Consider the following 13669-nt stretch of genomic DNA (forward strand, 5'->3'; position numbering starts at 1 on the left):
TACTGATTAGTTCATATGCAAATTAGCATTTCTTGCAAGTAAAGAATTCAAAGAAATTCACATATTTGTATATTTTTCTTTCTTTTTGGGCACATTTACTTGGAGTAAAATTTCAGTGCCACAGGAAATTGTCCTTTTTCCACTAACGACAATTGTTCCTTTCTGTAGTCACTCTAGAGATAAGGATAAAATTGGCCATATACAGCAGTGGCATTAAATTACTTTCCAATAACAGTGAAATCGGGGGAAAAAAACAGGATGTTCCCTTCCGGGAGGACACTGTGGATAACTATCTTGCTGTTTGCTTTGACAATCTCTCAATCATAGGCTTCTTCAATAAAAAGTGACAATAGTAGCACTGTGGTTTATGGTTGTTGACTTGTCTCATAAATACTGCAGAGTGTGAGTAACGAGTGTAATGTGCAGTACATGCTGTAATCCAGTCTGTTTTTTTATATGTGCCACTTGTATTTAAACCTGTCTTTTCAATCAACACACTTCACATTTTCAAACAATATAAACTTTTTATTACACTAAACTTTTACACTCAACACTTTTTATTTACATTCAGTATATAAAAAGCAGCTTTTATCAAAAGCACAGAGCTAATGTTTGACACAGAAGCCGCTGTTTTCTCCAGTAACATGACACCTTGTAAAGTTAAATTAAGGTAAGGGAAAGCCTTCTAGCTCACATTTAGGGAATTTTAAAGGACGTATATTTTGTTTTTCCAAAAAGATTTTAAAAAAATAAGCAACAAGACAATCCTACTAGTAAGTATTTTATATGTAACCAAACCCTGATACAGCTTACTCCAAACTAACCTTCATTTTTCAGCGCAGTCTGATTTGTCTTAGGCAAGCTTTCTTGTCATTTCTTTAACTAGTCTTCAGAATTAGTTCTCCAGGTTTTTCTTAAAGGACATTTAAAACTCTTCTTTGGATGTTGGCTGCGTTTTGTTCCGTTCTCTGTCAAGATGATCCCACACTGCTTCAATAACATTGAGGTCCATGGCCAAATCTTTGTTACTGCTAGTAACAAAGTGCCGAGAGATACAACTTAAAATTGGTTTTTCAACAAAACACTTGTTCATTCCTCAAGTTAGGTGCCTTTTCTTATGCCTGATTTATTCATATGTCATTGTTAGAGCCTAACAAAATAAAAAGCTCCTCTGAAATTGGTCAGGTACAAGAATAAAAAGCAGCCAGTGTCCAAAGAAAAGCTGTGAAAGGCTGTCTGAAAGCCTATTAAAATTACAAGTAAGTCCATGGAAGCAAAATATAAAGACATGATGAGTGGCTCAAAAGTTTTGCACAGGACTAAAAGGAAAATACTATTTTTCTGTAGCTTTTATAATTATTTGAAATTATCATTTAATATTGCATTTTATGCCTAAGACTATGACATTTCATTCTGCTGTGGTCTTATCATGCTAGCCAGCTTGCTTTAAAAAATATAAATGACACTAAATATTTCTGGCTTTTTTAAAAGAATTTTAAAAGATCTTTAGTTAATAAGTGACTGAATAGCAGAATTTTTATGGTTTTAAAAATACAGAATACCACCAACCTTAAACTATTAGATGAATCTTCTTTACAGTCTGAAACCACAAAAGTAAATATGGTTTTCCTATCACCTTTCTCCAGCTTGTAAACTTTCTTTGCCAAATGAAGCAGACTCATAAAGCAGTGATACTTCCACGTCATGCAACTTGCAGAAAACAGCTTATGTACAGTACAGCTAAATGCTAAGCAATTGAATTGTTAATTTAGCAAATGCTCTACTGTTTTTAAGAAATATCCTTCATTTAGTCTACAGTAAACACACACACAAAAAATAACCTTTCGACCATCTACACTTTGTTCGAAACCCTTATTTATAACTGATCAGTGAACACGTGCGCTGTCTCTGCGGAAATTTCCCAGAGCGTTCGGAGCACGTTCATCAGTTTACAGTCTGGTCAATCAGAGTTGACTATGTCAACGTAGAGGACTGTGGCTGGCCAACTGGAAAAGTAAGCGGGCACAGCGAGATGTGCTGCACGAGAGCACTATGTCAGTAGTGCGTAAAGAAGTAGCCGGGAGAAGAGGTTTAGGAAGAACTCAGCCTGTGCCACGCTGCCACCACTTTCTCTGGATGAGCCATTGTGTCCTTCCACTGCTCCACAGCCTCTGGGATAGGGCTATTGAGTCCCAGCTGAATCTGCCACAGACACAGAGAAGGAGCCAACTCCTCAGTTTGTTGCAAATAACATTTTGATTTTGACTTTTAGGCTAAAATAGAAGAAATTTTATTCATTCTATTAGAAGTAATGAAAGAATAAGCTAATAAAATACACCAAGGGACTCATAACTAACTCACCTGTCCGAGATACTGTTTCCTCCTGACTGAGCTGCGACTGTAGAGTTTCACTGACAGTGAGTAGGGGTGGTCTAAGATGGCCAGATGGAAGTGAAACGTCTCAGCCCACTGACACTGACCTCCCGAGGCTTTGAGCACTCGGGTCTTCTTCTTCGTCACCTGCTCCAACTGGGTCATCTCAACTTTGACAAAAAAAGCTTCAGAGGATAGGTGCAAGAGAAGAGAAGTTACCATTAAAGCTGCAAAGCTACTTATTTTAGGGGTTAAATATTGAAAAATACAGATGTGTATTTTACAGATACCTTGAGTGAGCGGTGAGGAGGACGCTGGGAGGTTTTGAGCAGCAAGGACCTGGACCTGGATGCGTCCATTCACCGGCTGAAAGCATGTAGTAAGATGCAGCTCAGAGTGGCACACCTGTAAGAGAATGGCGTCAATGAGCTTTTACATTTTCTTTACTGATATTTAGAAAGAAATAACAAGCCTCTTGCAACCCACTGTACTCATATAAGAACATCACACTTCTGCACCTTATATTTAAGTAAACATCCATTATCTGGTTTCTAGTGAATTAGACCCAAAGTAGCTACAGTCTTGCGTATTTTGACCTTTAACCACTGTTCTGCCTTTAAAGTAGTCAGTGCAGGTTGTCAGGGCATGTTTTAGTTACACTCATAACATGAAAGCTCCAACAGATTGAGCTTTAATAATGGTAAAGTGGCTACAGTTACAGTATAGAGTATGCTTTTGATCTTTAGACTACAAGGTGCTTTTACTGCTTTTTCTTGTTACAGGACATATTTCAAAGAATTAAAACAATATAAAGGCTGTTTGTCAAAGGAGGCTATGTAGAGTTATTTAATAATCCAAAATAAATAAAACAAGTTAAACACTGTTGCGCATAAGGCGTTTGGTTAGGAAGAACAGCTGTAAAACTAATGCAGTGACATCATACAGGTTCCTGTTGAACAGCTAAAAACAAAGAAGAGATTGACACGGTTACTTTTCTTTCATTACTCAGTGTTGTGTTTTTTTCCCCTTCACTGCCATCTCCACCATATTGTCAACACTGAGTGCCACACCAGCGCACTGAATCTCATCATGCTTCAGAGGCATCTTTGGAGAGCAAGTCCAGTCTCAATGCCAGCCTGGAACAAAACTTACTTCGTGCTCCATGAAGTATGAACCCTAATGACCTGATTTCTTCTACATGAAGTACAATTTTGCTTCGTCATCTCCTACAAATATCCTGAAGTGGCTTCACATCAGCAGCTGTACTTTGTGTTTGGTGCTACAGAAGTTGACTGAAGGCTAGTCTTTTAATAAGATGAAACTCATAGTCTATAGATGATGAGGTGGCAACATGTCAACATGTTTACATTATCACCAACACTCTTAACAACTTTTAGACATTAATACAGTTTTGATAATGAGATATTTTTGGACAGTGAAGTATTTTTGGTCATTTGGTTTCTGTACAATAGTCAAGATGAAGTGCAGATTTGGGGCTTTGACTTTAGGGGTTCAACAAAACTATTTCAGTAACTAGTCTGTAATTACAGCCATTTTATTTTACTTTTCACAGGCTCAAGAGTAACTGGACAAGCTGAATAATCTGAAATACAAGGGATGTTTTAAATACTTGGTTGAGAAGTCTTTGCAGTCAATGTGTGCCTGAAATCTAGAAACCACAGATCTAACCAATGGCTGCATTTCCTCTTTGAGATGCTCCACCAGGCTTTTACTGGAGCCATCTTTAATTGCTGTTTATTTGTGGATCTTTCTGCCTTCAGTTTTGTCTTCAGTAACGGAAAAGCTGCTCTGTTGGGCTGATGTCAGTGGACTGACTAGGCCATTGAAGAACATCCCATTTCTTGGGTTGATTTTACAGGATGTGTCAGGTCATTATCCGTTTGTAATATGAAGTGCTGTGCAATGAGTTTTGCAAAATTTGGCTGTATCACAGAGCACAGCCATGTACACTTCACAGTTCATCGTAACCCTAACCATCCTGCTTCTAGAGGCATTCATGTCATCAATAAACTCTAGTAGCCCTGTTTCATACATCCATACATCACCATGCCATGTTGCCTCCACCATGTTTGGCAGATATTCAGGGCAGTAGGGGAGCTTTGGATCATAAAATGCTAAGGAAAAGTTAATCTAGGTAAGAAATTCCTTCTGTCCTAAGACTTTTCCCCAGATCTTTGCCGGCTCTATTAGGTGTTTTCTGACCTTCCTGTTCTTGAGTGTATAAACACCCGACAATGATAAAACCTACCTCTTAGCTTTGTTAGATGTTGTGAAGATGTGTTTTTCTTAAATGAAGATATGAGGTCTTTCAGGCCCTTTGGTGTTATTTTGATGCCCACTCTTAAAGTTTTTGCTATCTCTCTAACAGGTTTTGGTTTGCAGAGAAATAAAGGGACAGACCTTACCTGACCAAGAAACTCCTTAATGGTCCATTTTTGATCAGTAGGCAGAAGGGGACTATATAAAAATTGCTGTAATTCCTAAACAGTTGATGCAATTCTTTTACACAAACCCCTTGAATTGAAGCTAAAAATCTGCAATTCAATCACATATTGATTGTTTGAGATAAAATCCACTGCGGTGGTGTACAGAGGCAAAACTACAAAGCACACTTCAGTGTCCAAAAACGTATGGACCTAACCATGGCCTCTCAGAACTCCTAAACTTGCTGCAAACCAGTTTTCTCACTTAATGATTCTACTTTTTTTTCTTCATTGGGTTCAGCTGTCTTCAGCCTTAAGAGCCTCCTCTAAATGACAGTGATTTGGACAATTTTACTCTTTTGTGTCCAGCAGATGGGTAAAATAACCGAGTGAATCAATTTGTCCCTCTGAAATCTAATGATGAGTCACCCTCTGATTTTCCAACTATTCAGACAGTTTGTATTTTACCATCACTGGCCAGACATAAATCCATTTATCAACAAAACCACTCTGCACTGGTAAAGTGGTTTAAGGTCTGACCTACTTTCCATGTCTCACATTTCCAGGACATGCTTTCTGGTTTTTACTCTCTCATTGTTAAAGCCTGTTTCCTTATTCCATGACAAATGAATTCCATTTCTATTTTTCCTGTGATTATGCAACAAATTCAGCCACAGCATTAATATTTTTCTGTTCAGGCCAAGAGGATAGTGTGTGTCAGTGGGCTACCATGCATCATGGGGACAGTTTTACAAGGCACCTTTAGCACTTTCTCCTTATTTTCTATACTTTTAAAAGAAGTGACAAAGGAAAGCAGCCAACACAGGAAATGGTGAAGAATAGGCAGTAAAAATCCAGGGAATTCCCACACAGAGTTTTTCCTCTTGGCCAAAGGAGTTGGAAAGTTGTGGCGAAGTACGAATCACATAGATGGTAGTTGACACTTTTCTTATTCTTTGCTTTCAAATAACTTACAATCTTATCTAAAACTTAGAGCTAACATAAAAGTAAAAACAGCTGCAGCATTCATGAAAAATACTGATGCAACATTGCCCTAAAACAGCAACAAAACTGGCAGAGATAGATACAGAATAACAACTGACTGTCTCTGTATACGTCTTTCATTGTCATTAAAAAATTGTCCTGTGTTACTATTTAACACATCAGTGACAGAAAGTATCAGAGAAACAGCAAACACTCCATAAACCCAGCTTCAGTGCTACAGGCCCGTCTCATGAACAATGCAGTGAACTCTTACCGAAGATTTAGACGGAGGGTTGAGTTCAAGCCAGTGCTCTGCCTCCTGAGAACCGAGGTGTCGCAGGGAAAGGACACACTCTGCCACCGTACGTTTTTTGGGGTTGTGTGTCTGCAGTCGCAGCACCAAGGCGCTGCAGCGCAACAGCTGGAGATGCAGCGCAAACACAAAGGTCTCCATGAAGGACACATCCTGAAAGCAAAGAAAGGTTAAAGTAGAGATTAGGTAGTTCTGCAATAGCGCTTTAAGGGCCTATAAATACTTAATAAATATAAACAGCATCAATACCTGACAGTACTCTCTAACTGAGCTCTTGAACTGTATAGGTTTGGGGGTGGTAATGATTGCTTTGAAACCAATCATTTGCTGCTCCCCTCCATCCGGATGAAGGTTGAGATCTGAACACTGATAAAAAATTTAAAAAAAAAGAAGATGTGGTTCAATCTATGAGTAGAACAACAAAGGTTTTATCCACAGCGCTCCACTTGGAACAAAAGACAAAAAAAAAAACAGTTCGGTTTTTGCACTAAGAAAGTCTTCAGGTTAGACAACAGTGGCAAGATCAAATGCCACCAATGTGATCTGAGGATGAAAACAAACCCAAACCAACAACAAATCCTAAATCAAAGTTGGCAGAAGAGTACACCTTGTGGAGTAAGAGTGCATCTCTGCAGCAGAAGTTTATTTAGTGTAGGGTTTTGATTTCTGAATAAACATACACTTCCTTAGACGATGTTCACCGTGTTGGAACTATTGTAACGTCAGTTAGGACCGTTCAGTTCCCTTAGAGGAACTTTTCCCTCTGGGTGTCTGAGCCGGAGTTAATAGAGCATTGAGAGGAGCTAAAGGAGAGCTGTATTCTGGACGCACAGAGGGTCCATTGAGAAATGTTACCAGTGACCACAATGGGGCTTTTTGTCCCTGAATCCCCCTCCTCCATACTGCATGTAACCTTACCTGAACCAGGGTGATCCACACCTGCTCCAGAGCCTCCTGATAGTTCAGCCGGACACACACCTTCCCCAACTCGCGCTCATCCCCAGACAAGGTGACAGACTCTGCAACATTTGGAAACAGACAGCAGGATGAGGCGTTAGCATTTAAATACGAGCTTATGTATAATATGATTTGAAGTTTTTAAAGATGATGCTTTTCAATTATTAAACTCAAAACTCAAGGCAGAAAGATTTACAAACATGCAATGAATCAAGATGGCTGCACTAAATGGCGAGAAGAGCATCTCAAGGGAGGAAACACAGTAAATGGTGATGTCCATGAGTTCTAAATTTCAAGCAATTATTGACTGGAAAGTATTTTCATTGACATATTAAAAACAATGCTTATATTTGGGATTTTAATTGTTGTTCCAGTTACTTTTGAACCACTGAAAATTCCTAAACAGTAAATGCTACATTTTGATTAAACCCTTTGAAAGTCTTGACTTCAATCACATCTTGATTGTTTGATTTCAAAAACTGTGCCTTTGTCCAACAAATGATTTGCTTGACTGTATGAAAAACCCAGAAACATTATATATCAGGAACTAAGGTTCAAAGTCTCTTTTTCTCTTAACGTTGGAAAACTGCTGGAACAAAAAGGTTTGTTAGTATGATGTTTACCCAGGCTGCTTGTCATGGAGCTCATCTTGGAGGATGCACTGCTGAGGGACTCAAAGTGCTGCAAAGAAAACAGAACAGACAACACATCTGAGACCAGACTTTCTGCAGTTTCCTGTACAACACAGTTTATTCACAGACTGCACAACACTAAACATTTCTAGCCAAGGTAAATATGGTGAAGAGCATAAATGTAGGTATAAACACCTGTGTGTCACACTTATCATCAAAGAAATTTTAAGAATACAGTTTCAGTTATTAAGTTATTAAGGGTAAAATAACCAAACCTACCTGGCCCTGTATGGAAATGTAATTCCTTTTAAAACTAATAACTGGTTGTGCCAACCTTGCAGCAAGAACTACAACCAAGTGTTTGTCATAATTCAAAATGAGTCATTCGCATCATTGTGTAGGAATTTTGGCTCATTCTGCTTTCCTGAATTGTTTTAATGAGGCCAAAGTGGAGGAGTTTTTGAGTGTGAACGGCCCATTTAAGGTCAGGTCAATCTGATTTTAGTTGAGATTTTGACGAGGTCAGTCCTTTTTTTTTGGCTTTTTTGTGTGTTTTTCTTTTAACATTCGTAGGTGGACTTGCTGCACTTACTTTCAGATCATTGTGCTGTTACATAACCCACGTGAACTTTAGCAAGTCGTCAGGTCCTGAAGCAGCAATGCATCACACTACCGCCACCATGTTTGACTTGTTTGATGTTCCTTTTATAAAATGCCGTGTTTGTTTTACACCACATGTAAAGGGGCTCAAACCTTCTAAAAAGTTCATCTTTTGTCTCGTCAGTCCACAGAATACTTTCCCAAAAGTCTCAGGCATCATTATGTTTTTTGGCAAAAATGAGATGAGCCTTTGTGTTCTCTTAGGTCAGCAGTGGTTTTCGCCTTGGAAATCTGCCATGGATGCCATTGTGGCCCAGTCTCTTTCTTATTATTAAATTATGAACTCTGACCTTAACTGAGGCAAGTGAGGTTTGCAGTGCTTTAAATGTTGTTCTGTGACTACCTGGATGAGTTATCAATGTGCCTACTTCACCCTGTCAGACAGGTGCTATTTAATTGATTTCTTGAGTCCTTGATTTAGGGTACAAACACTTTTTCATAGCACTGTTTGTAAAAGCTTGATGGACCAAGAATGAGATATTTTGCTTATCAGTTTATGGACTAGTTTTAAGTTTTCTTTTACAAAGCATGCTGTTCATTTTATAAATCGTGGTGCCATTTAGAGTAAGATGGAGAAAAACTTAGTATGGTGTGGTGTGTGCCTCCCCTGTGATTGCCCTGCAGTATCCTCAGCTTCTTAGTCGCATTCACACTTTGGTTGTTAAGATCAGTGTTTCTTTGAAGCTGTTGTGTTTACTGTAAGATCTATTGCCAGTAAGGTGGTTTGCATTTCCTGCCTATAAAGCTTTTGTTTGCTCATGATGGTGTCAAACTAAACAACTAAGCTAAACAGCTATGGTAATTTAACTGCAGTTGTGCATGCAATGGATGTTGTACTGAGCACATCAAGCCAAAAGAAATGCACAGAAATGTATCTGTGTTAGTTTCCAGGAAGAAACTGCTCTGACGTTTTTCACTGCGAGGGCTCTGAATGACATTTTGTAATGTTTATTGAGGTTTAGGGAGTGACTAGATTGATTGTAAGAGACAGTCAACTATTTATGTAAAGTAACAAGGAGCTGACGACAGGTGCGTCACACCACATCCTTTATTGAACAAAGAAATCCAACTCAACCTGGTCATTTTTTAAATTGGCATTACTGATTAATGTCCACTTTATCATAGGCAATCAGCAGGTATGTTCAATCGGAAAAGCTGGCCACATGTGGCAAACAGAAGTAGATTTTATCATAGCCACTAAAGGGGAAGAATAAGACCAAAAATGAATCACGACTTTCAAATTCATCGCCATAATGCCCGTCAGATGCATTTTAAAACGAAATTACAGGCTTATCTTAGCTATAGATTATTAGTTGAGACTGAAGGTAACTGAATGCTTTAAATGAAGTCTGAATCCTACCTAAATAAATTACACAGTTACATAACTAAAAGGGACTGTAATAAAGTTAAAGAGAATTTCATCTTTATTACAACCAGATCAGTTGATAAAAACTACTTGGCTTAACTAATCTTAGAACACTTATTCTCTCTTCTTTTTTCTACCAAGTGTTATGGGACAGCAGTCATACCAATCTAATGCCTGTATGGTAAATATAGAGGTAGCTGCATTACATAGTACACATTACACTCTTTGCTGCTTAAATCAAAATACCAGCTTTTGAGCCTTGTTTGCAATGCTCCACTATGCTGCTGAGGACAGTGGAAACTATAAAAACTATATTTAGTCTAGGTTGAGACAAGGTGAGAATTCTGTGTGAATACAGATTAGATAGAGGACAGTCTCACCTGCATGTGACCCTGGGGGTTGGACAAATCAAACATGGAGCTGCTCAGTCGCTCCTGGCCACCCAACTTCATATTCCAACCTGGGAAAAAAGATAAAAAGATGTTTTGAAGCTGTTTCAATCCTGAGATAATTCTGGTTTTCATGCTTCACTCTGCAGCAATCTGTTGACGAGTTCAGGTAGAGCTCAGTAAACTACTGAATAAACTACTCAGTACTAAGATGAAACATGTGTTTATGTCCAATTTTGTTATTATGTAATATGTTTACTACAATTTTAGTTAAATCATTCCCAAATTATTGTTTCATATTCCGTTCATCTATCCATTTTCTTCCACCTATCCAAAATAAGATCATGGTGGAGTTGGAGCCTGTCCCAGCTGCCATTAGGTGAGAGGTGGGTGTGGGGTACGCCCTGGACAGGTCATCAGTCTTTTATGTTTCATATTAAACAACAAAATACCATTTTTTCTGGAATTTGGTACCTGGGCTTTGTGGACCAAAGCTTCTCTTCTTCATTGTGTCTCGGCGGCTCGAGCCGGGGGAGATGTGCTCTGCCATGTGACCCTGATGGAAGAAGGACTCGGGGTAGTAGATGAAGGGAGTGGTGCTGACCAGCTCTGCCTTCCTTGCTGCAAATGTGCACCGGGCTGAACCTGCGAGCAAACAGCACAGCTGGTTGTTATCATGCTTTAAGCACATTATTGTTCTCTGTATCTCTAACAAGTATGAATAGCTATTCATCAAGAAACAAAGTGCCTTGATGCTTTTACTTCAGTGCATTGAAGAGAGCCGATAATATCTTAATAATCCCTGAGATAGGTTTACTGCAGTTTAGATTCTGTTTGTTCGCCGTAGCCTTTGCGTCAAACTAACCCTGGGTTGAGGCATGTTGTGTAACTTTCACTTATCTGTCTTGTGGGGCTTCTTGTTGACTTTAAGAGTGAATTAATTTCAGGACCACTTAAATGAACCATGGGATCTTTTTTGAGGTGTAAACTTCTAAGTCAGTATGTGTTGGTGTGATATTCCCTGGAATGTGAGTGTGGACATGGGCTGAGTCGAGCATAAAGTCAGCTTCATTTAGAAGCAATTCAGCCCAACTCTGAGTCAGATTTGGCAAACAATCACCAACTGCTAAAGTCATTTTTGTTAACTCACATTCCGGTACAGCAAGTCCAAAAAAAAAAGTTAGAAACAGCAGTTTTTAATTTATAGTTTGTCTGTTAGTTTATATGTTTTGCTTTTAGGGTAACTCTTAAGGCATATATTTAAATATTGATATGAAACACAACCAAAACCAACAGTTCAGTCTCATTACTGGAAGTATCATTACATGCTGTGTGCTCATTGGAGACCTTCCAACAATTATGATGGAATCATCATTATTTACCAGCCCATCCTATAAGTCATCACTATCCTCTCACATGCTACTAATTTGGATCATCACTGTTTGACTCTTTAAATCATCATACAAGTACGTACTCTGTGGCTCAGCCTGTAAATTAGGGAAGTTGGGTTGGACATAGGTCGGCACAACAAAGGGAACCTCTCTGCCATCTGGGGGCATCTTGGAAAGTAAGTAATCTTCAGATACATTTTGTCCTGGGGCTGCTGCTGTGTTAGGGGGCATCTTCAGTGCAATCACTTTAAAACAGAAGACATTATTCAGTAAGACACAAGTAGGTCTGTTAAAACCTGTCTGATACACATCTGTGCAGGACGGCAGCTTACCTTGGGTCTCCCGCTCCTGCTCGTTCTTCTTCATGAAGTTCTTGCAGCAGTTTTTGATGCACTCCATGGCTGAATCTGGAAATATTTAAATGTTGAAATAGAAAGTGGTAGTTGCAGATTGCATGATAAACAGTAACAAGGTGGCTAACAATAACAAGCCAAAGCCAAAAATTATTCATGGAACATGCCAAAATGACCCGGGTTTGCAACTTCTAATCTAACTGAACACTCAAAGCACTTTGATCTGTAAGCCTCAGTCATTGAGTTACTCTGACATTCACGCAAGCATGCAGACTCGAGGTGCCCGGGATTAAACCAGTGACCTTCCAATAAGTGGATGACCTGCTCTGCTTCCTGAGCCGCAACCACCACCTTCAAAACAAATAGTCTGCTTGCACAAGTCTCATAAATTTTAGGAAAGTCCCAAAAATTGTTCTGAACTTGTTTAACTTGTTTACCTGCTCTGCAGTTGCCAGAGTGTGTTAGGCTAGACTGTTCGAAAAGATTTTCTACCTGTTGAATTCCACTCTTTGATATCTTTGAGATCTCAAGGTCCCCTCATATCACCCCAAAATTTAATTTGGTAACATGTCATTTTTTGATAGTCCACCTAAATGTGGTATAAATACCTGTTGCTATGGTGTGACCACACTTTATAAATCGGATACATTAAAAAATATGTTGTTTTAACTGCTCAAATTAGGAGCACATAAAAAATCATAATAAACATAAAACATAATATATTTCAGTCATTCCACACCACTTCTATAACTATGCTATAGTCCCCAGAAACAAACAACTACATTCACTGCCATGACTTTCTTCAGGGGGCTCGGCTTAACCGGGATTATTGATTAACTCACCGCTTAAAACTGAATAACTAGTTATTTAATAAACCAGTTGGGCTGCTAGTGAATGGAGGAATTTCCGTAGGTGTGACTTTGGCCAACGCTAAAAATAGCATATCATCAAACATCACTTTAACTTACCAAACATAGCACACACACAAAAAGTTTATAAAATAAACTTACCGACGCCTTGTTTTCATTTAACGAGGATCCGCTTCGACCACCCAGGCCTGAGGTTCACACTCACCAGCAGGCGGGAGAGAAATGCCACCGAGCTCAGGTTTAAGGCTGACTTTCGTTCCAGGTCTGCCTCCCTCCCTCTCTTACTCCCGCCCACGCGTTTCTCATCTGTCATTCCCGAACTGACAGTAGCGCTTCCTTCCTTCCCCGAACAGCTGTGATCACAACCCTTTCTATTTTCACCTTTTTGTTTATCACTTATCGCTGTGTGCTTACTTTCCTTTGTTTCTTTTCATCCTCGGTCGATATGTTTGCATTGTGTGCATCATCTCAGCAGAAACTTGGCCATCTCCCCGGATCAAGATTTACAGCTCCTTTCTGAGATAACAATGACGCAAATAAGAAATTGAAAGAAGACACATCATAACTTTCTCGGGCTACTGTTATCCTTCTAAGTCGCCTATACTTGACATATTACCCAATTAATTAATGTAGACTGAATTCGCTGATTGCAAAACATTTGCTGATATATAAATATATACATTTTTTCTTTATGTACCTAAAAACTGTCATGTGTGCCCAAATCCCGCAAATTTTCTCAGTCACCCCTCAAATCTATTAACTGTTTAGATCCTGAAAAAAAATTAGATGAGGTGTTAAAAATGTGGTTCCCCATATTCAAAACAAGTGTTGCTGTAATGTCCATATCAAATAACCCTCACATGGTATAGCATTCAAAGGTTTATGCATATGCCCTTTTTACAAATTCTGATACCCAAATAAGTGCTGCTATAAACCCA

At 38.9% G+C, this 13669-nt stretch overlaps 1 protein-coding gene across 1 annotated transcript; it reads right to left on the reverse strand.

Moving 5' to 3' along the window:
* Positions 1-809: 809 nt before the first annotated feature.
* Positions 810-13314, reverse strand: tc2n (tandem C2 domains, nuclear). Its single transcript, XM_003445421.5, has 12 exons — positions 12873-13314; positions 11842-11916; positions 11593-11754; positions 10593-10763; positions 10110-10189; positions 7695-7752; positions 7033-7133; positions 6364-6480; positions 6076-6267; positions 2664-2778; positions 2362-2558; positions 810-2202 (listed from the first exon to the last, which is right to left on the reverse strand). The coding sequence occupies exons 2-12, from the start codon at positions 11906-11908 to the stop codon at positions 2092-2094; spliced, it is 1371 nt and encodes a 456-aa protein (XP_003445469.1). The 5' UTR covers positions 11909-11916; positions 12873-13314; the 3' UTR covers positions 810-2091.
* Between the last annotated feature and the right edge of the window lie 355 nt (positions 13315-13669).

This window comes from Oreochromis niloticus, linkage group LG19, assembly GCF_001858045.2.
Source record: "Oreochromis niloticus isolate F11D_XX linkage group LG19, O_niloticus_UMD_NMBU, whole genome shotgun sequence".
NCBI lineage: Eukaryota > Metazoa > Chordata > Actinopteri > Cichliformes > Cichlidae > Oreochromis > Oreochromis niloticus.